Raw genomic sequence first — 24,543 nt, forward strand, 5'->3', positions numbered from 1 at the left:
GCAGCTTTTGAAAATTTTACCGGCAACTTTGTAAGCCCTTATATAACAAAAAAACAGTCGACATTATTTTTTATGGTATTGAGTCAGTTCATATAACATTTTACGTATACGAACTAATATGTACGTGGTTACATTAAGTTATTTTTAAAATTGTATTTTTGATCTAAAAATAACATTAAAAAAATACACTAAATTCTTCAGACTTTCTATTTAAAATTAACCTCCCTAAATGCCCTAAATCCATTTCTCCTCCGTTATCATCCGTAATCAGAATCATAGACAAGAGTACAAAACCCAACTGACAGCGGTCTTCGACATTCGGTTATCTGACCGGAAATTCTGGTGTTGTCGTGGTATATCAACTATGGCTTTCGACCTGTCAGAACTGAAAATCGTCAATTGTCATAAAATAACAATAATTCGGCATTCAGATCGTGATTATTTACGCTAATTTTTTAGTAAATAGCACACATAATGGTAAAGTATATTGATGTTACATTTTATTGTGTAATGCCGCGGGATTACTCACTTTAAAAGTCCCCCGCTCTCCGGCATATTGCGCATTCGTCGTACACACTATCAATGTGATAATATTTTTCATAACATTACACAACACGCTGCAATGTTTTGAATATAATCTCTCGCATGAATGTCGGCTGGCGCATTGATGGTGCGTCGGTCATCCTAAGATGTATTGAGTGTAGATTCGTGGTATTTTGTCGGGGTCAATCAATATAATATTAATATTTATAAGAATTTATGTTTTGTTGGTAGTTGGGGGATTCTGGTGCGCAATCTGGTGGGGGAACCGGCGAGGAGTGTGAAGGAGAGGAGCAGGAAGATCCATCGTCGTCCTTTGAATTGACAGAGGAATCTCTAAACCAAATGACCATCTCAGAACCGAAGGGGGGCAACAAAGTGAGTAGGAAAAATCTTTGTTTTTATTTTATGTTTTCATAAAAGGAAACACCCTTCTGTGTGACAATAGATAAAACACTTGGAACTTGCTGTCTATCAGTGCCCTCACTGTTTTTGCGCTAAAATTGTCAAATTAAGCCAAATCTCGACGGTATGAGAAGTAATTATGAACTTACCTTGGGGCAAACGTATTATGCTTCATTTTAGTTGAAATAATAAAGGAAAAACATGGAAAAAAACAGAAAATAGTTTGAGATCGACATTTATTAACAAATTATAAGCGGCCATGTTGATTTCGCTATATGCACAGCGACTAGTCGACAGGGGGCTTGGCCAACATATCCGAGCATACCCGAGGTGTTCCGAGTTGCAAAATCAGTGAAACGCGGTGGGCGGTGAAACGAAACGTCAGAAATGGCGTTGTAATAATATAATGTAAACAAACCTTTTTAGAACTACGCTAGGTTTGTGTAACATGGTTTGTGATACAAAAGAAAGTGCTCCCTTTATAGCGCCTGCTCGCGTCAAGGCAAGAAAAACATCCCAGTTTTCAAGTAGTTTAGCGGCTACGCTAGGTTTGTGTAACATGGTTTGTGATTCAAAAGAAAGTGTCCCCTTAATGCCGCCTGCTCGCGTCAAGGCAAGAAAAACATCCCAGTTTTCAATTAGTTTAGCGGCTACGCTAGGTTTGTGTAACATGGTTTGTGATTCAAAAGAAAGTGTCCCCTTAATACCGCCTGCTCGCGTCCAGGCAAGAAAAACATCCCAGTTTTCAATTAGTTTAGCGGCTACGCTAGGTTTGTGTAACATGGTTTGTGATTCAAAAGAAAGTGTCCCTTTTATACCTATACTTCACTTCGGGTGTGCTCGGATATGTTGGCCACGCCCCCTGTCGATTAGTCGCTGTGCATATAGCGACTCCCATCAAGTTCCCGGCAAAAAGTACGATGTAAAATGGCCGCGAAGTGGGATATTTTGATAAATATGTCATATTTATTTTGAGTGTAAAAATGAAACGAAGTGAAATTTGTTCTAAGTGAAAGCTTTGCACCTGAGAACAATACCACGGGCACAGTTTGAGATCATCAGGAATTAGTAATTATGTCGGGAAAGTGTTAAATTTTACTGGGCACTCGTAGTCAGCATATACCTTTTCATTTTACTTAATTTAAAGTTAGAATATACCCGGCTCAGAACAGATATTGTCTAGTGAGTCGGGTAGCGCACATAATTTGTAAACAAATATTGATGTCAATAAACGCCCGGGTTACCGGCAAATTAAAAAAAAAAAAAATGTTAAAATTCAAAATTTCCACAATGTAATTAAGGTGAATCAAAAGATTTAATCTAAAAAAAAATGTATTGAGCAATGATCCTGAATAATTACCACATTTTAATTTGACTTACATAGTTAGTGACGCCGGTCTCCGAGACCGTGATATTCAAGTTTATTTTGGTAAAATTTTACTTACAACTACCATTTTTAATACGCATTTAAAAAGAACCTTTGATTCAACTTAATGATAATAAACAAAAACTTTTGCATTTACGATTATTGAAAATAGTAATATTTAGTATTATTTTAATAAACATTAATTACGTAAAATCCTTCATATTTGACATGAAATTGTAATAAAGCTGATGGCACGAATACTTTTCGTTTCGGCTCTCAAATGTATATTGTGGATTGTCTTTGGCCAATACAGTGGGCCTGAAGGTGGATAAAAATAATATTGATGAGCTTGTGGAAGAGCACAGTCAAGAGCTGACCACCGAAGAGTTTATGGAGTTGCATTGTGTTTCACAGCAAGAAGTTATGTAGGAAAGTTTGTTAGTGGTGGAGGAAGTAGCAGAGCATCAATGCTCTGGCGCAATAAGAGGAATGGTAAACTGTTTCATCGTACATTGAGAAGCATCACCCTAATAAGAAGGTGGCTATGCGTTCTACAAATTTATTCAATGATAATGCTGTCACATTTTCCCCAAATTTTCAAGCATCAACAAAAACAAATGTCTAGATGGCTTTCTAGTAAAAAAGAATTAATTTTTTGTCATAAATTCATAAATAATAAACTAGTTATTTCGAATTTTAAAAAAATGTTTTTTTGCAAATTGAAATCGCATTCCAGGTTGTTAGACTCCTTAAAAATTAATAACTATGTAATTTTATTTGAATAAACGTAAAAAAAAAACAAAAAAAATTGTATTTTTTTTGGCATGGAACCTGTTATGAGAGGTTCCACTGTACAGGATATTTTTCTTATAGGTTTGTATTGTTAAAACATGTTTTCTTTTTATTTTATTCTATCAGGAGAATCTCAATGATTCTGTTGAATACGCTTTGTCTACATTCCGACAACAATGGCAGAAAGAACTGGGATCTCCATCAAAGCAAAATATAACAACAGATCCCGGTGTGGGAGAAGCTGCAGCTGAACCTTTAGCTGCAGCTGACGCCAGTCCAACTGAGTCCGTTGAGGAGATAGCCAAGAAGCTGTTCCTGAGTGGGGTGGACCACGAGCAGAATGGGAAGCTGTTTGAGGCCATTCGCTTCTATAAGCGAGCTGTTGCGCTAATTCCTGACATTGAGTTGAGACTGTACGAGAGCACGCAGAAGAAAGCTATCAGAGATGAGGCACTGCAAATTGAAACTGGTAATGGCTATACTATTATTGTTAACTACATTATTATCGCTTTACATTCTGATTAATAGACTGCTGAACTTGACTGAGCTTTCCAACAATACTGAATTTCTTGTGCGACAAACAGGACCCTTCTGTTTACTATTTAAGTTATCCTGTGTGTATTTTAAATATCATCCAGAAATATGTGCTGTGAACAATCTCGAATAATTTATGTGAGGGTCAAGAATGGAGTCATATGAGCTTGTATTTAGATCATCTGATCATCTTATTTCCCTCTTTCTCTGTGATAAATTGCCTTAATTTATTCTAATTCTGTACATATTTGTGTACTTGAAGGAAATAACAGCGTAGCCATTCCCCAAGATGATGATGAATTTGAAAATGAGAGTCTTGTGGAGAGAATTCAGAGAATCGTAGCCAGGACTGGTTGCTTCTGTCAACTGGAACATGAACAGAAGGTAAGTGTTTTGTTGTGTAATAACGCCTTCCATCTCTCATAATGGCCGTGTTTGGTATTTGTTCAAAATACTGATTTCTCTTGAAAACCACTTGGAATGTTTGCGACTACCACCATATGAGAATTTTCTGGGATAACAGGAATTGTGCACGTTATAAATACAATTATAGACAAATTAAGTATCTATCTTGCCCTGTGTTAATGGTGTGTGCGTAATGTTGCAGACCGCCCACATCTCCTGCCTGCCCACAGAGCTGGTGCTGTACATCCTGCGCTGGGTGGTGTCCAGTGAGCTGGACATGCTGTCCCTAGAGCGCTGCGCCGCCGTGTGCCGCGGCTTCTACCTCAGCGCCCGCGACCAAGAGATTTGGCGCCTCGCTTGCCTCAAGTGAGTTCTGCTACCATATCATCCATCACAAGACCCCAAAATCCACAATCTCTCTCTATCGTGATTTCTTCAAGATTATCATCTTTTTCAGAAGATTTTAGGTAGCATCAGAACATATTAGGATTGCAAATAACGTAAATTATAAATAAAATTGGACCCAATATAAATCTTTGAGGAACACCCAGGTTGCTTTCGAATGGTTCCGACACTGCATTTTCATCTTTTGTTACCTGCTTTCTTTCTTTGAGGTATTCTTTGAATAAGTTGAGAGCATGATGTTACCCTCAATTGTTGTCACACAGGCTCGATAGATCTCATAAAACCTACCCCTAACCTACATTAGATACTAAACACGCAGTGCTTGCTCTGAAGTGCCCCAGCCTTCTGTCACTCGTGGTAAGCTTGTTTGGTCTCCGTGTTGGAAATGATTTGATACAAAAAAAGTTGAATATAGAGATATCATCACCTCTCTGTTCCAGGATCTGGGGTGTGAAGTGCGGAACACCGAGCGTGGTGGGCTTCAGCTCGTGGAGGCAGATGTACGTGGAGCGGGTGCGCTTGCGCTTTAACGGCTGCTACATCAGCAAGACCACCTACCTGCGCCTCGGAGAGAACAGCTTCCAGGACCAGTTCTACAAGCCGTGGCACATCATCGACTATTACAGATACCTGAGGTGATTACACTAACATTCTTTAATCCTTCATGATATAAACAATTACATATCGGTATTTCTTTCATATCTTACACATATATACATTTTGAATGTATATATATAAAATATATGAATGAATGTATAGTATATTTCACCAAAATGTATAAGCCCAGCTGGGCATAAAATCAAATAAAATAAGTTTTCATTTTGCCTATGAATATATCATATTTCCATCATTAAAAAATGTCTATAAAAAGGATAACTTCACTATGTAATGCTCGGTTCGCCGATCTACCGCCATGGTGAATGAGCACCACTTTACTGGCGGTAAAAAGGAGAACTCTTCATCATGTCGGTAAAAAGGAGGTGTACATTAATTTTACTCTAATGACCAACGCCAAGAATACAAAGGCTAGTCGACTGTAAAGTAGTAAATTTTTCATGTCCCTCTAAAAACTTTTGATTGGTGAGATCTGGCATTTTGGTATTTGTTCAGCTTTTTCTGATTATGGTATTATGATCTTCTTAAATTCTCTTCTTTGTTTGCTTAAAGGTTCTTCTCCGACGGAGTAGTTCTGATGCTGACCACCGCTGAGGAGCCATCCTCCTCCATCTCTCTTCTGAAGCAGCGTCACAACCGCCCCCCGGGAGTGCTCTCCGGGGAGTACCGGCTGCACGGAGACAAGGTTAGATATTGTTGTATGTTGATTCAAGTAAATTATCATTTTGCATATTTTTATACCTTTCAGTTGTCTAACGTGTGTTTTTCACCTCTAAATATTATAAAGATCTTCTTTGAACATGTATTATTTGTATATTTATATTAATAAAAAATACATTTACTAAATAGGTAATAATGACCGGTCAGTGGCTGAATTGGCATCGCGTTTGGGTCCCACCCAGGCGTGGTGTGTTCAATTCCTCGGCTGGCTAAGTCCTCCAGCACAACACAACCAACATTTTCCGCTTACTGTGGTGATAGTAAGAGATTTTCAAATATTGTCAGGTTATTCGTAACCCGAAAATGTTTCTTTCTTTTAAAATAAAATAAAAAATAATAATAATATCTTACCGATAGATCGACCAAACAGGATTAGACCAGGCCTATCGGCATAGAAATTGACCCCTAAAGCAATTTTAATTTGGTTCTGGTATTGCAGTATTTAGATAGCACTGTGCATTGTGTTTTGCCTTTTGCTGGTATACAGTGGAGCTATTTAGTCTCCCAGCCATGTAAGCGATTTCATTTTTTTCAATCACAAAAATAACCCAGTTCCAAATATTTTGAGGGTCCCTATCGCGGACTTTATTTTTGAAAATGTAATCAGTTATCTGAAATTAAAAATATATACATGCGTTGCAGATAGTCTTTAATCTGTGATGTTTCAAGAACATTGTTATCAATTATACTATTTTTTGTAAATTCTTTGATAAATTTACAAAATCCTTTGCTCAATAATACAAACTGTACAGAATTAAAAAATCTATGCATATATGTTCGTTTGTTCAAAATCTTAAATCTCCGAAAGTTCTTCAACCATTGCTTTGAAATTTTGACGCAATGAGTCTTTTACCTGATTCGGCCCCTTTTCAGCAAATAGAATTGGTCATAAGTATTGGTTTTGTAATGGCGATGTATTTCAATTACAACACCTCTATCACAAAATGAACTGTCTTCATTGGTTTCGCTTACAACTTTAAAAGCTTGCACACAAAGTTTGTACCAAATTGGATTGTTAAGTTCATCGCCATATCTTATAACACATACTGCTTAGGCGTTCTTATTGGCTGATAAATGAGCAAACTACATTATGGAATTTGAGTGGAAACTACGTGCTCTGTTTACTCTCATTGTATTGCACTACCCCCGCATATTTTGTTATATTTCGGAGAGGTATAGGTTTTTAAATTTTTTTTGTTATGTGAATACCTATCGCACGAAAGTCCCAACTGCTTTTGATAAGTGGGACTGGCTTCTCAATTGTGGTATGTTGTGAGCGGGGAAGAGAAAGAAATAGGAAGAGGAAGGTTGAAAAGTATCTCGCTGTTCAGATCTGGTCACCAACCAAGTGAAAGGGAGCCATTTCAAGCAACTTTTTGAGTCTGAAGGGTGGTATTTCACCAGGGCGATACTGAGAGTATCTACCATTCATATTATAACTTTTCCTTACAACATTTAAAAGAATTTTTGTCGTATTTTCCATAAACATTGAACATAGTCTTATATTAATGCATTTTATTAACAAGTTTTATTTAACTTTCAAAACTATTTTAGTTGGTAAATTCTCATCTAATAACCTGTTGATGTATGTTTGTTTTTCAGGTTGTAATTAGTGTGAGAAAGTTGCTCCTGGGGGCCAACAAGCAGCCCCCCTCCAACACCCGCTTCCGCCCACGCAGAAACCCCGCCCAGAGTCCCCCCGAGACTAATGTGGAGCAGATATCTAACCTGGTAAATATTCACATTCATACACACTGTTAATTCCAAATTATGTCCTGTGAATTTCGAATTAACGAGGTTCTACTGTATAGAGTCATTAAAAGTGGTGAAACCATAGACATATGAATATTAGTAGACCTGCCCTAAGTGATTAAAAGCGTATTATCCCCACTCCCCATACCGGTTCCGTTGGAGCCGGCTGTGCTCGCGTATGGCCTGAAGTGAAATTTGAAAACGTGACGTCATCATTCTTGTGCGAACTATGGTCGAGGCATCATCGGTTCATTTTACGAAATAACACGGCAAAATGTTGACTTGTACTATGAAAACTTGTAAAAATAGATGTGAAAAAGAGAATAAACCCAATTGTCGTATTACATTCCATATATAAGCATTATTTTACTTTATTTTAAGCATATTCACATCGTATAATATGAATCAGTTGTTACTATCACATCGAGAAACGTCTGGACGCGAAACACAAAGCTGGTTGGTTGCTGGGAAGTAAATTATGAACATTTATAAAAGTGTCTTAACTAAATACTTAAACGAAATATTCGACTCTGAAAATAGAACCGAATTTTTTTGCCGAATTTGGACTTCGCAAATTTGTTCATAACGTGGCGAGTAATTTGCGCTCCCATGTAAAAATGTCTATTCATTCAAAAGCAGATTTTACTTTTAAGAAGTAAATGGTGATATTATAATGCGAGATGCCTATTTACTGTCAGATTGATTTATTGACGAATCACAGTCAGCTTCACCCCCTTCGTTCTTCAACAGTTGATTTTACCCCTCGCCATTATCTTCTCGTCTATTAATTCCTGTCTGTGGGTGAAACAAAAACTAGGTATAGTTATCTATCTAACCTATTTAACCTAGTTTTTGTTTTATCACTTTTCATGACTTTATATCACTTTTTGTAGGTGTGTTGAACTGTCATTTTGATGAGATACCCGGTCACCGGGTGTACAAATTCAATTTACTTTTAACAATAATAAAAGAGCTGGCAGGGAAAGAATTAAACATAATTTCTCAACAATTGAAGAATATGAAATAAACAATATGGTGTCTCGACTTATTGCTCTAGTTTATAGTTTGAAATGATTTAGCAAATTCCATTATCTGAAAGTTTTAACGGAACTCACAAATTGTATTTTTCATTCATTTTAACCTCTTCACCGCTACGGGCACATATATGTGCTTGAATAAACTGTGCCCTCAGTGCCTTACATACATGCATTCATTTTCATAGAAAATGCATAAAAAAGTGCCGCTTACAGCCATTATCCTGTAAACATTAGGAATGCGGGGAAAGGGTTAGTGCAAAATTCTTACAAAATTTTCAGGTATTATTTTCAAACGAATACATGTTTGTTGTATTTTTCAAAACATTGCCTAATGACTATGAAATTTTTAATAATATTTTTACCTTGGTGCGGATTTTTTAAAAAAAGTAAGACAAGCATTCCCGGATTTCGAATAACCTGACAATATATCAAAATCTCCTACTACCACCACAGTAAGCGGAAAATGTTGCTTGTGTTGTGATGGAGGACTTGGCCAGGATGTCAACTCAGACACCGACCGGTTAAACACTCGGTATTATGTTTTGTTTTATAATATTATAATATATGTAAATACTTTTTGAAGAAGAGTCACAGCCACATGACCTTAATAATAATGGTGAATATTTCAGGAATTGCAGATCCAGTCATACCGCAACCGCCCGTCGCTGGTCTGGTGCGGCTACACGGTGTTCACGAGGAACTCCAGCGGTGGCGAGTCCTCCAGCAGCTTCGACATTGTCAAGAGCCGCTTCCCGCCCTTCCGCTTCTCCAAAGTCAAGAGCTACCAGGCCGAGTCGGAGAGCCCTCTCCAATAAACTTAACCTGCAAAACATCAAAGTTCTTACAACAGGTTTATTTAATCTGAATGCTTTTATCCCTGTAATAAACCTATCGCTCACCTTTTCAAAGCAATCTGTCCCACCACCTTTTCACACAAAAGTGAAAATTCTAGGATCACATATCCGATATCCATGTACGGGTTAAATATGCGACTACGTACATCAGCTTAATTTAGCCACATTTTACAGCTGTTAGTTGATTTAAACCGAATTATTTTATGAGATGTTGTATGTGAAATGGCTTCTAAAACAATTGATAAATGCATTATAAATTGGGTAAAAAATCTAATTAATAAAAGGTTTTTTATTTCTAGCGATGCTTCTCATGTTCTTTTGTTCACAAAACCATTTAATATTACAGTCATAGTGAAATAAGGAGCAAGAAGGTGATGACAACTTCCTTTGCAGTGACAGGCGTTGAAGTTTTTTTCTACCTTTAATTATAAAATATAAAATTCAGCAATAATGTTTTTCTCTCGTCATTGTATGACATAATCATATTTCTGATAGTAAATGGAAATCCAATTAATCAAAGAAGGATTAGACATTTCACTGTTACTTTGTATATATTTGTTTAAATGTAGTTTTTTTTAAATGAAGACAAGATGACACCCCAATTGGGGATTGTTGTCAGGTTGTTTGCACTTTGCCATGTTTTGAACTCTACGGTATTTGAAACCCTAACCGCTGTGCTACAGAGTTAGCCACATATTTTTGATTTAGAGATTATGATTTTATGAATGGTTGGCGAGGCCTTGTGGCAATGTTGTAGAAAATATGAATGTGTAAATATGTTTGTATAGTTTTTTGTGTTTTGAGCAAATCTCTTAATCTTTAGTAGGTGTATCTAAGGAGTGCCCCTTTATGTGAGATATTTATTTCTTAATAGAATTAGGTTTTAAACAGAATTATCGGTGTCTAAAAGTTAAGCCTACCAAAGCTGGGCCTGTAATATCCAATGTAAAGAATATATATTTTACAGGAGGGTAAAAAAAGCAATTTTGAAGCAGAAAAATGAAAGTGGACATCAAAATAATAACAATTTATTTTAATAATGCTTATTAACACACTTCGGCCGGGAAAGGTAGTTCTATCGGTCAATTGATGCTTAACAGCGGGAAGGGTAGTTCTACCTTTTGCGCCAGCCTCATTTCAATTGCAGAAAAGTTGGAATTATTCAATGTTTTTATATGAATATTATATACCAATCTCTTTGTAAAGGTCCCAAATATATGTAAATAATTATGGAATCGTAATGCAAGTCTTCTTTTTATCTTCTTGCCTTTCGTTTACATCGGTATTTCAACAAAATTATAGTATATTATTTAGATAACACATTTTGTTATTTTTTCTCTCTATCTCTGTTGCATTTCAAATAATATTCGATTTTCATTTTGTACTTTTGCTTTATAGCTTGGGTATGCTGAGTTACTACTTAAATTTTTATTAAAATATTTTCGAAGATATAGTGATTTAAAACAAATTAAAGTACTTCTAATATTTTCGCCCGGAGACGGTGTAGCGCCAGCGCAAAAAATACCTACCAGAAATGTGTTAATGTACGCAATAAATAAAAGTCCCATTCATTTTCCTGCTTAAAAATGCGTTTTTTCACCCCCCTATAAAATATAATTTTTTTCACATGGGAGTTATTACAGGCCCAGTGGCTATATGTTTTATAGGAAAAAGTTCACACTGTAATAGCAACTACTATATTTATTGATGTACATATATAATACTAGGGTTTAGCTGACCTTACAAAACTATATTTCCAATATGTAGAAACTAGTATCTGTAGATAAATGTTAACGTTTTGTGTTCATTGAAAAAGCTTTGAATATGAATTTATGTACCTAATTAAATATATAAATCCTGTATTTATTTTTCGACAATTGTTAATGTAAGTGCAAATGTATTTATGTACTGCATTCCTTTAGGTTAAAGAGCGTACACATTCAAATTAATAGACGAGCCAATCAGGGAAATGGTAACAAACCAAATTGTACGGGGCACGGGAAACAGCGTGACCGTCCCACTTTCAGTGATTTGTCAATAAATGAATCTAACAGGATACAGGCAACTCGCATTGTAATATCACCATTCTGTCCTCGAAAATAAAAAAGCTTACGAATTTCTAGTCCTTATTAACAGGCTGTGTAAAAAACATAACTACATATCCCAAATCGGATAAACAAAAGTTTGGGCTTGTTTCCAAAATTTAGTATTTTGTCACACTATTTAGTTAGAGACTTTTTACAAATAGGCTATAATTTACCCACCTCACTCAATTTGAGCACTGCTTCGCCACAGCATTCAGATCCTGCACAGAAAAGCCCCACGGATCGCTGCAAACCTTTGCCTTACTTTAGCGAACTTTACTATTCTGCGCATGGTTTGGTTATTTCAATGTGCGCTCTTTGGTGGTCAATTTCGAACCCTCCTGGTGTCTAAAATATGGTTACTCCAGCTCGTTGAAACGATACGCAGATTTCATGTTAGAGCCAGTCTATTAATTTAGATGTCTATGGTTAAAGTTATTTTGCATAATATGCATTAAATCTATCAAGACTTTTTTTTATTTTTCCTTTCCTACATTATCTTGACTAGTGATTCATAATTTGTAATTTCCAAAATGACGATTCCCTTTGAAAATATTACAAGGGTTATGAACATTGTGGATATCTATTATGAAATGTATTAGAAATCTTATAATATAATGAATACCTACACGTAAAAAATAAATAAATATGTATTCAGTACACCACTTATTTCACATTATGAAATTATAAAAATTAATATGAAATTTGAAAAATTATAGTCAAAAACCTTAAATAATTATAGAAATATTATAAATCCATTTGGTGCTTTTTATTTCAAATGCTTTTGTAAATTATTCTTATTCTCTTTCTGATGTCTCTTTTTTATTTGATTTGTGACTGCAAAACTTAAAAATAATGATTCAAAAAGTATTTTGAAATATAGTTTTGTTTGTTTCGGTTTTTCATGTTTTCAAAATTTGAAGTTTGTCATTTGGGCTAATTTTGTTATGAGGCCTTTAAAATATAAATTTGGTATCTTTCTCAAAGTAAATTATAAGATTAAATAATATTCTACGCTGTAAAATATTCCTTTTTATTTTTTCCAATGTTACATATTGCAATAAAATAAATAAACGGTTTGGCGTTTGATCATGAATTCTGGTGCTGTTATTCAAGTGTTGAAGATTACTGTAATAACTTATTATAGAATAGTGGTGTCTCCCAATATGATGTTTTATTGAAATAAATAAAAATGTGTCAATTTTATAATAATATTATTACAAATGTGTTCCTTAGATAATTAGGAACGTAATACACCACTCTTAACCATTAAAGTGTAAGATTTGGTCACAAAAATGGCGATGCAGCGCTCACGGGCTGCATGACTTAGCCGTTTGCATGCGTTAGCCACCAATGTTGGCCGGTCAACCCGATTATTGTCGGTTTTCGTGCTCACATCAAAGGGTCTTGGCGCCAATCCTCTAACAGTGTCCACATGTTGCTCCGGTCTTCAGTTCGCAATAGGCGTTCTGCGGAGACTGTCGTGTTGATTACTGCATGAGTGATTATTTACGTTTACGAATTACGATGATTAAAAATTAAACGTGCTGTTTAAATAAATTGTCTCAGCTGTGATAATTTCCACAACCATCTAGATTTGTCGTCCTCCGTGGTCGAGGGGTAAGGCTATCGACTAGCAATCTGAAGATCGCGGGTTCAAATCCCTGCATGCGCAAGTAAATTTTATTTGATGATGTGTTATTTTACAGTTTATTCATTTAAAAATAAAATATAGAATTCTTGCGCACATTCCAGAGTGGAAGATACTCTCAGTATCATCCTGGTGTCAGACCACCATGCTGAAACGTTGCTTGAAATGGCTTTAACCGTGTTTGGTGACCAGTTCTGAATAACCAGCTACTCCTCCACCTTCTTCCCCATATCCTCCCCTTCTCCACTACCTTCAGCCTCACAACATACCCCAATTGGGGATGCCGATGTCTTACGTAGGCTTAAGACGGTGGGACTCTTATGCGGTATTCACAAAAAAAAGACGATAAAATGGTCAACGCAGAATAGGGTATTTTTCTTGTTTTGTTTTATTCTCAAAAAAATTATGGTAATGAAGGTATATTTAGTTTAACCTCTCGGCGAGTATGGCCGTACAAGTACGGCCAGAACAAAAAACTCTCCAAGGAGTATGGCCGTACTATTACGGCCGCGTGTATAACTCAACCCATACGCGATTTATTCACGAAATGTGAAGTGTACTGCCATCTATGGACAGTTTACAATAATGTATCAAACATTTTGAACAGTTGTCTCATTTACCGACGTTATTATTTGAAATTTTAAAAAATACGTTACGTCATCAACCGCCATTGCTCTACTTTCTTCGATTGACAACATTTGATTTGAAAGCGTGCGAGTTTGCTAAGTTTTAACATTGTTTTTATGCGGTTTTCTCGTTATTTTCGCTACGAATCGGAATTTTACGTATTACTACGAGGTTTTGCGTATTGTTGATTGTTACATTATGTAATAATATCGTTCTGTTCAATAATTTATAGAGTGTTTGACTAAATATTGTGAAGTGATAGTGACACGTGTTTATAATACCACGTGTGTTAATTTTCTTGTTTGTTTTTATTTTGATTTGGTCGTTTTATTTTCAACTATAATATTTGTGTTCGATACCATTATTTTTTCTAAAAATGTCTAAACCAAATTTCCTGAATGATCAAGACATAGCAGACTTTTTGAATGTTAGTGAAGATGATGACAAAAAAAAAAAACAACAAACGTGGAAACAATTTACTTCAATCTTCTCCCGACATCCTGTGGTGAGTAATATTTTTTAGTAGGTGTTGATATATATATATATGTAAAGAAAAATATAATTTTATTTAATTCAAGGCAATGCCGAGCTTGTCTCGTCATTGTGGCTGTGTGTGTCGTGGACTGTCACTGGCTGGATGTGCGCCACAGTACCTACACAGTCGACTCGATATTTCGTCTATGGTGACATAGTAAAAATAATCTATGGGTTGTGACATGACAGATTGATGGAAATAATTTGTAATTGCTATCGTGATTAAGGAATTGACATAAAATTAATAACAATAAATGTCGTTTCTTTCATTACAGAGAAACTCAATTGTGTTTTGACTGTCATTCAAATCACAAGGAAAATATCATTATATACAGGGTGTCCGGAAACTCGTAGTACAAGCGGGAAACTGGTGAATCTACATCACATTTGGAGTCGATTTTGTAGTATATTTTTTATTTATTTGAACTTTCGTTATCGAGTAAATCGAGTTTGAAGTTGATTTTTTTTTTTTTTTTTTTTTTTTTTTTAATCAAATTCTTATAAATTATTACTGAAGATCAAAGTACCCAACTAATTAAAACTATTTGAAAGTAAAACAAATGAAGAAACTCGGATTTGAAGCATTATTTTGAAATCACCCTTCATTTAACCCGGTGTAATCATAAAATATTTCTGCTCTGCAGGGTTAAAACATCTGTTATTCAACCCTAAACACCAGAAAAAACTTTAACCCTAAAATAGCCGAAAAATATTTTTTTTTGGTTTTTTTGAAAATGCTCAAATCAAAAAACTTAATGTTTTTTTGGGTTCCCCATGTGGTGTAGATTCTCCAGTTTCCCGCTTGTACTACGAGTTTCCGGACACCGTGTATATACGTTGTAATCATGTTATGGTAGGTTCACCTCCAATGGTTTACAATCCCTTCAATAGGCTATAATATTAGTTTTGTCTCTAACTTGTGTGTACAAGTATTATTTTTTATTTTAATATTTTTTCATTGCTAGATATTGAGAAAACAATGGTTTTGCATTTAATTTTTTTTAATTCGTATACTTCAAAAATGCTCACTCCTGGGATACAGTTTGCTACAAAAAAGCTCACTCTCCGAGAAGTTAATGTTGATAATAACGTTTTCTACGGCAATTTAAAATGTGCCATTTATGTTTTGCCACCTAAACGACTTGACCGTTTTTAACCGGCCAACGTGCCAACTACACGGACGAAAACACAATTGTAAAGCGACATCATTTTTTATTTTTAGTTGTAAATGTGTAGTTTTTTTATTAGAAGCATAAAATATCATTCTTTATTTGTTTAGTCACAAAATTGGTTGGTCCAAGTTATTGCATTTGGTTTTTTACTTTGAATTTTTTTGTTAATACCGTACATTTTTTAATCTAAAAACACAATATTTCAATATATATACTTGCAAAATAAGTATAGCGCTAAAACCGTTAATACTTTCCGGGCCAGGGTAAGGCGCACTGTAGGAATAATTTTAAGAACATGACCACTAATTCTGAATTACCGTTTTTAAGTTTGTTATAGTAAAGCGCACTTGAAGTGAAATGACACACAACTGCGCTATATAAATGCTACATTATTATTATTATCATATAGAGAAGCCTAGAAATTTAGTATTTCAGTACTTTCGTCACTATTGTACAGTTTGCAATGTTTTACATCGTATTTTTTAATTTTCTGTAAAAATAAATACTGTTTTAGTAACTAAATAAAATTATCTTTTCGGGGAATGCGTTTCAAATAAACATTACTATTTCTAAGTAATAATATTTTAATATCAACATGAAACATGTTGTCAAAAACGCTGACCACATTTTTGAAAAATTGAGAAAACTCAATATTTCGAAAAGACATTCGTTTTGTTTGGGGAATTTGTAAGAAAACTGTACCTTCACTTTTAATAAAAAATAATTTTTAAAGTTAAACAGATTGTTGCGATAGCAGTGCGAAATATGAATTATTCATTTTGGCTATTTTTAGGATTTTATATTAATAAGATCCTAAATCCTTTAGGATTCCAGTATGAATAAATATTTGAGGAAAGCTGGAAAAAATAATTATTTCTCTTTCTACGTCAAAAAAAAAGAAAGTATTTCCGCATGATAGAAAAAAAGATAAAAATACTTTTATTAAATATGGACGCCCGGTCATACATGACCCTCAAACGCTGGCGGATTAAACTGTCATATTTGTAAAGTGCGAGATAGACAAAGGATAAAAAGAAAAGAACATCTTTATTTTGGTATTTTTATTTTCTAGTGAATAAATATAATTAAAGTTTGCATTCAAAATAATTCATTAATGGCATTACACCCCAAAATTCATATTTAAACAGTTTTAATTTTTAAGTGTTACATTTTTCACATTGAAATAAGAAAACACATGGATGAATAACCTCATCTCAAACAAACCAAGATTTTAATAAATAAAATATTTAAAAGTAATTTTATTGGAAAGTAGATAAATGCTTCACACTTGGAGAGTGACAGCATGTTTTCTATACACAGCAATAATTATATTTAAACAGTAGTTCCATGTACAATGTTCTTATTTATTTTGTGCATTAAAAATTGACTTATTTTTTATTATCAATATATTATTTATTGGATTTACTTAATTTTATAACATTATTTACATTACGTTCCACACATGCACAAAATTTGATAAAATATTTATACAAAGTAAATAATACAAACAATGGGTACTTCTTGTTTAATTTGAGATTTATTTTAGAGCACAATGTTTTTTAAATTCCATAAAGTTCTTTAAAAATGTTCATAGTTAATCACGTTAGCCAATTTAATGAGAATTAAACATTATAAATTTGAATGGTACTCATCATTCTGGTCTTTGCCTAGAATCGATGGTAAATTCAACAAGTTAGAGTTCAAAATGACATTTTCTTGTTTTGTTTGAGAGAGGTGTCATCATAATTAATCTGTGAAGCGTACCTTCATTCATATTTATAATTAAACTTATTACATTTAATCACCGCCATCTTTATTAATACACTGTCAGTTTTGAAGAGACCTGTTTTAGGACTTCTTGCACTGGGTTTAGAAGATTTCAGTACTTAAACTCAGTGCAAGAAGTCTGGAAACATCTCTCTTTAACTGTCAGTGCAGTTTCCACAGCATGGCTTGTATTTAAAGATGGCGGTAATTTAAAAAATCTTGATTCAGGGTTACAGAACAAAATTAAAAACATGTGTGGTTTATTCAACACTAGGTGCAAACGTTATCATCAAAGCTTAAATTGTCTTAATTACATTGTGTAAAATTCCTAGATCAACCACTTGTCACAAATACTAGTGACTTATTTATACAGTGGCATTGCATGTGAGTGTTGCCAGTTAGTGAGCCAATCTGGGTATTCTATATCGATGACCTATCTTTGATGGAAGCAGTATTATTTTATAATTTTTTTAAACCAGTCTACTCTACAGATGAAGAATTCTTAAAATGCAAAGTGTACCTCCGATGTGACAATATTGAAATTTTACACAAAAGTGGAAAAAGCTAATGTGTAAATGGTTAAGAAAATTGTACATATTCTTATTTGGTGGTCTAGATTGTGATATGTAGCACATTGGAGATTTTGCAAAGCCATGATGTCCAATGAAAAGTAAAAAATATCGAAAAAATGCACTTTTGCAAAATTGTCTCATCGGAGGTTTTAACATCCCAGCGAAAGATAATTTACATAATTAAAAAAAATCATAAAACAAAATTTATTGAATAAATATTATTGGTTATTCATTCACACACATGAATAGTTTGTTTACTTGGTTTATAGAGGCAGGGCATTACTGTTATTTAAATGAGAAAATAAATATGTCAATTCTATTTCTCATGGTAACTTGGTATCATCATTTTAAATCTCATGCAATGGGGACAGATTCTTATAAAATCTCTTTATATTTCTGGTTCTTGTGTGCATTAATTTATTTTAAATAACGACACGATCCCACCATAATTTAATTTCCAATTGATCACAAATGATAATCAACATTCTGATTAACTGTAAACAATATTAAATCCATATCTAAGTGGCTAATATTTTCGCTAATCTCTATCTAGCTACCTCTATTCATTCAATATAACTATGTAATAATAATATGTAGTCTATCACAAAGGTTTCTGCCAAATAGATATAAAAATAAGAAAGTGCTTAGCACAGACGTACCAACCATTTCAATAACATTTATTCTTGTTTCCATGGATTAAGGTATAGTAATCAAATATTCAAATTAAATCAATCAATCGGGATAGATTTGATATACTTGAAGAAGCATTAAACGACATAGATTTCAAGAGTTGTTCCTGGAAGGCTCTTAACCTGTAGGGGCGGGCAAGAAACTTAGACACATAGACAATACCATACTTGATAAAGTAATATTTTAATTTTTGTCTTTAACTAACCCAGTAGAGGTAATAGCTGAAGGCAAAATGAATGTATAAGGTCGACACTGCGATTGTAGTGCTTCGTACCATGCATGGTCACAATTATTTAATACTGCAAATGCAGGGCTCCAGCCTTTAAGGGTTAAAATAGATACAAATATAATATGTACTAAGGGAAAAAACCTAAATAATCGGATTCAATTCAAATTGCAGCTTTAATTATTCTTTCAATATCAATTTTACAAATAATACATATGTTATTAAAGTTTGTCATGGTTAGATTTGATAACAAATACATAATAATATTCAGACTTACCAAAAACCAGAGATAAAGTATAATTTCGATGCATTAGTGATTTATAGCTCAATTGGGGATATTATATAATTTTATTAATATTTTTTCTCCCTTGAGCTCAAGCCACAATAATTTCAATGTAGTTAGTACATTCAATCTCTTCACCTGAACTGAGGAATTGCTTTTGCAGGTACATATTATTAAATTGGATGGCTATGGACTGAGCGTCTTTGCTGCACATATTTTAAATTCGCTTGTCATTAATCCATAGCTGTCAATTTCAAAACTATAATATATAATAATAATTGTTGGTGAATCACATCTCTAAGAAAATTAAACATATTATTTAATTGGTATAATAAATAGCTTGGCTCACAAAATGACTACAGATTTAACTACAATAGTGATACAAAAATAAACACAGCTAATGTAAACAATATTAGAAAAATAATGATTTTATCTAAACGGGGAGAATACATCATCTAAATATAATTATGTATAGCATACTAAAATATTTATGGAATTCCATCTTTAAATGGATTTTGATTTAGTCAAACAAAATATCACATGACTTTCAAAGTCACTCTTGGATTCAAAAATTTGTATTTTCAAATCTCTTCAACAATTTACGATTAACAAAATACAATTAATTTCATGGTTACTCTCTCGGCTATTTGTGAAAAGAAGTTTGAAAAGTTTTTGTGAGCCGATATTCCAACGAACAAACCTTTTCGAAATAAAATTAAATACAAATGAATAGTAAAAAGATGTGGGAACTTCAATGTCTTATTGGAGATTTAAATACTTATTGGAGATAGAATTAAACTGCTGACAAACTACACAAGTAGTTTAGCAGGCTTGAATGTTAATAAATAAATAAATAGTTGGTAATCTTTATTACACCTAGGAATAAATTAATGTAATTTTAATTTTTGAAAAAAGATATCAAAAGGTTATTAAAATCTTTAGCAACTTTAATGCGAATCAATAGAAATGTTTAAATAACTTATGATTTATTGAGAGTTATCAAAGATTTAAAATTTACATTTACTTATTGCTTTGATACTAGTTTGGTCACTATCTTCAAATTACCAGGATGTACGCTTACGGGTCCAACCAACTCTAGCCAACCTTCCAGTTGCAACTAATATAAAGCTTAGAATTCCCATAAAACCAAGAAGAGGTTTGATTGCGTGACTTGACTCTTCCACTCTTGTCCCTCTCCCTCTAATCATTCACTATTACACCGTGCCAGTCTGTATGTAGTAGGAAGTCGCCTGGACATCTTTAATACGTAACATACATACTGGGATGTATTAAAGTGGCAACTGTCAGCGAGTGGACCGCATAATTTGTACATCCTTACAAGGTTACACAAGTATTTACATGAAAGAGACACCGAAGAATTGTTTATACAGAAGATATTACGAGAAGAATTATTTATTATACGTAGGTAATATTAACAAGTTTTCAAAATAATTGATGATAACAACACTTAAACATTAGATAGTTTATTCCCTAATGATAGAACAAGTCACTTAAATAATCACAGCAGACTGAAACTGTTGGGAGCACTTGTACCTACACATGCTGAAGGAAACTTCCCGAGGGAACATAGTCAACATAGGCCATTCGGCGGAAAGACGAGACTTAAAGCGATATTTCCCGAGGGACGGGCGGCGCTGCGGCTCTAGGGGGCGCTAGGGGCACTAGGGGGCATTGCAGCTGGACAATCTACGAGGAAGACTACGGTGAATAGGACACTGGAAACTGTTCTTTTCGTTTTACACCAACTTTATAAATTCCTCTCGCACCTTTTTTACATTGCTGAAATTGGATTATTGGAAGATTGAAAAAAATTACATCAGCAAAGTGAAACGTTATTTTTTACACAAAAGTATGCGAGAAATTTACAAACTAACGGTGTTTTTCCAACATTAATAATTACTATCCAAAAATGCCTCGGCAGTGGAACACCCAAAGAGACTTTTCTATCAAAACGTTTTCGTGGACCAATGTCGTAATTCAATAATTGGATCCAGGGAAATATGAAACTAGCATTTGTACCTCTTACATCTTTAGTGCTCTTTCAACTTTATTTATCCTATCGCCAAAAGCAATAATGACTATTAATTATTATTATAATTGAGTGTTTCACTCATCATCGAGCCGACCATACACAGGGGAACCAGATTAAGATGTTACCACTTCACACGCCTCCCATCCGATAAACTATTGAGTCAGCTGATACTTCAGTAAAATAATAATAATATATTTTAATTGTATGTATACCTGTGTAAATAAAGTAATGAGACTGGTAGCGTAGCATTCGATGTGGTCCATAGCGACTGTTTCGGTGACGAGATTTTTTCTAGTTCATTCTACTTCAAGTACTAGTTCAAACTTGCACTGAAGGCGCATCAAATGTTGGCCCGTCTCACCTCAAACGGGAAGTCACAATCGTCACCATGTCGAACACTATGCTACCAGTCTCATTACTTTATTTACACAGGTGCATAAGTATCCAAAAGGCTTCCCATATAGAAAAGTAATTTGCCTGCTCCCCATAATATCCTAATATGGTTCCACAGTGTACCGCTATCTCAAACGTATTTTATTTGTCCTGCTATACTTTAACTGAATAAAAACGGAAATAAGTGGTAATTTAAAGAATGCTGAAAACCGGTCAATTCGGACCTGCAGAAAGTTCCCATTTTTAGGTGTTTTTTGAAAGTAACACCACTCTTTAAATATTTATCAATATTTTTAATAATATTGCATAATCACTATACATAAAATTGCCTCATGTTTGTGTGTTAGCAACGTATATATGCAATTATTAATACGTAATGGAAATGTCATAAATAAGACACTATGTTGGATATTCATACTCTGACTTGTAAACAATACAGAAAATAATATTGTATCCCACATTACGCAATACACATCCCGCATTATGTAATTGGTTTCGAGAAGAAATGGCTTAAGTGTCAGTTCTTTAGTAAGACTCGAGACTGAATATTGTACATCCCATATTAAGGGTAAACATAATGTGTGTTATAATCTATGCGTTTATTTATAGATGGCATTAATTGAATTATTTTAAGAAAATACAATATTTGCCAGTTGTGCTTTATATAATATGAAGATTAAATATTTGTGCCTGTACATACGCATTATGAATATGAATAAATAGTTTTGTTTGTATAAAAACTCAATTCTTTCATGAAAGGCATACAAATACAATACAGGATTGAAGCACCGATACATTTTTGAATTTGTATGCCTCTCTTGAAGGAATAAGTTTTTATGCGGACAAAACTATTTATTCATATTCATATTGCGTATGTACGGGCGCAAACAAATAATTTGTCTTAATATTAAAGCATAACTTGCAAAAAGTTTGTTTTCATAAAATAATTAAATTAACGCCATCTATGAACGTGCGTATTATAATGTGCATTTCGTGTACACTTAATGAGCAAGTTCAATATTTTCATTACATGAGAAAGAATGTGAAGTGAGATTGTGCGTAGTGAAGGACACCGGTATTATTCATGACTCCACTGGCTAGTAATAGTATTATATATGAATAATTTATTAACAATTATTTATGCTATAGTGCTCTCCCAATCGCATCATTTAAAATTTAATACTGCGACTACATTCAATGGGCGCTCGCTACTTGCTAATTACTACTTAGCGAACGGCCATCGGATGGAAGTGCAGTTCAGGTAACTTGAGGTTAACCGACCTCTTTTTCTAAGTATCTACAACCATTTCTAGACACGCAGGTGATCTTCAAGATCACACCTTTCATTCAATCTCTCATACAACTGATCGATTAAAGCAGATGGATATCATTATTCATCACCGAGATTGCAAAAAATTTATAAGACAATCAAAACAATTAATTAAATAGATACACACACGTTTGTAACACACAAAAAAACCTTATTGTTTGATCATTAACTTTAAATTTAATGAGGTAATTTGATGTTTCCATATTAGAAGAGACAAAGCAAATACAAATTAAAAACTGCAAGATCAATTAATTTTGGGATTTTCTAATACTTCCGTATTAGCTTCACGGTTTTGGCAATAAATATTGAACATGCAAACATCTAGGTACTTAAAAATAATAAATTAAAATGTTGTAAAAATAAATACTACCTATTTATTTTATAATTCACCAAATGTCCAATATGTACCAACGCAGCAATATTTTTTATAACCACACTTAAGTAATATTTCTATGGATTAATTTGCCGAAATTCAAATACATCTTGGTAGGTACCTAAATACATAATATTATGCAAAATAAGTTTTATGGCTTTAAACGTCAGCCATGCTGAATTACATTTGCACTGATTCAATCATATTCCAACATCTTTTCACCAGAGCAGATTGCGCAAAAATTGCAAACTTTGACTTAATTTGAAAACAGAACAGAGATTGTAGTTCTTCTTTTCAAAAATGGTTTCTCTATCTCACAATAGTGTCTATTATTTCAACTGGCGGCCATGTTGAATTAAAATTTGCAGTGTATAAGCATTAAAACAACAGAAACAAAATAATGGAACTTTTCCATTGTACACACATAATTTATGGTTTTTAGTGACAGAGGGTTTCACTGTGACTCTGTCACATGTTTCAGTGACAGAGAGTGTCACTGTGGCTCCGTCATCCAGTTTTTAGTGACAGAGGGTATCACTGTGGTTGTGTCACATTGGATGTATGATGTTTCAGTGACGTGTAGTCACTCTGGCTGTCACACAGGATGTATGGTTCTTGGTGACAGAGGTTTTCACTGTGGCTCTATCAAACATCAAAAATTGTACATGACAGAGCCACATACACACTCTCTGTCATTGCGTCGAGTAAGATGTTTCAATAACAGAGAGTGTCACTTATGATGCATTGTTTCAATGAGAGAGGGTGTCTCTGTGGCTCTGTCACGTAGGATGTGTTCTTAGTGACAAAACTGTGATGTTGTCACAAATAATGTATGATGTTTATCTGTGGCTCTGTCACGTAGGATGTGTTCTTTGTGACAGAGGGTGCCACTGTGGCTCTCTTATGTGTGATGTTTCAATAACAGAGGGTGGCACTGTGGCTCTGTAACGTATGATGTTGCAATGACAAAGGGTGTTACTGTGTCTCTTGTTACGTATGATGTTTCAATGACAGAGGGTGTCACTGTGGCTGTGTCACGCAGGATGTATGTGTGTGTCTTGCGATGTGGCGGTGGTGGTTGCTGTGGCGATGGCTGTGGCGGTGGCGATGGCGATGGCAGTGACGGAGGGGCGTCACTGCGGTGGGGGCAGCAGGAAAGCAGGTCAGGCTGCGGCCAGCAGGTGTCAGAGTTGGCTCAGCACTCCGGGCAGGAGATCGCCGACGGGGCCTGCGGACACCTGCTTATCCGAGCACTCCACGCTGGACATCCAGCTGATGTCTAGCACTGTCGCCTGGAAACAGATGAACAAGTTATGAACTATAATTATAGAATAATATCATTTCTCCATCACTGCATATTGGC

At 34.4% G+C, this 24,543-nt stretch overlaps 2 protein-coding genes across 2 annotated transcripts in view; one reads left to right on the forward strand and one right to left on the reverse strand.

Moving 5' to 3' along the window:
* Positions 1 to 336: 336 nt before the first annotated feature.
* LOC149418019 (F-box only protein 9) lies at positions 337 to 12,927 on the forward strand. Its single transcript, XM_089639600.1, has 9 exons — positions 337 to 477; positions 775 to 918; positions 3,230 to 3,572; positions 3,900 to 4,021; positions 4,245 to 4,408; positions 4,888 to 5,082; positions 5,615 to 5,747; positions 7,385 to 7,513; positions 9,201 to 12,927. Exons 1-9 carry the CDS (start codon positions 475 to 477, stop codon positions 9,384 to 9,386), a joined length of 1,419 nt encoding a protein of 472 aa, XP_089495726.1. The 5' UTR covers positions 337 to 474; the 3' UTR covers positions 9,387 to 12,927.
* A 3,640-nt stretch (positions 12,928 to 16,567) lies between these two features.
* The window catches only part of LOC149418020 (progestin and adipoQ receptor family member 4), a 213,130-nt gene continuing 205,154 nt past the window's right edge, over positions 16,568 to 24,543 (reverse strand). Inside the window, exon 7 of the mRNA XM_089639601.1 lies at positions 16,568 to 24,472. Coding sequence (XP_089495727.1) covers positions 24,365 to 24,472 — 108 coding nt within the window. The 3' untranslated portion in view covers positions 16,568 to 24,364. The remainder of the gene's footprint in view (positions 24,473 to 24,543) is intronic.

This window comes from Hesperophylax consimilis, chromosome 14 (assembly GCF_061612785.1).
Source record: "Hesperophylax consimilis isolate HC1 chromosome 14, BYU_Hcon_1.0, whole genome shotgun sequence".
Taxonomy (NCBI): domain Eukaryota; kingdom Metazoa; phylum Arthropoda; class Insecta; order Trichoptera; family Limnephilidae; genus Hesperophylax; species Hesperophylax consimilis.

Coding starts and splice junctions, on each gene's coding strand:
- LOC149418019 (XM_089639600.1), top strand. Junction 4,409..4,887: donor TGGCGCCTCGCTTGCCTCAA/GTGAGTTCTGCT, acceptor TCTCTGTTCCAG/GATCTGGGGTGTGAAGTGCG. Junction 7,514..9,200: donor TGGAGCAGATATCTAACCTG/GTAAATATTCAC, acceptor TGAATATTTCAG/GAATTGCAGATCCAGTCATA.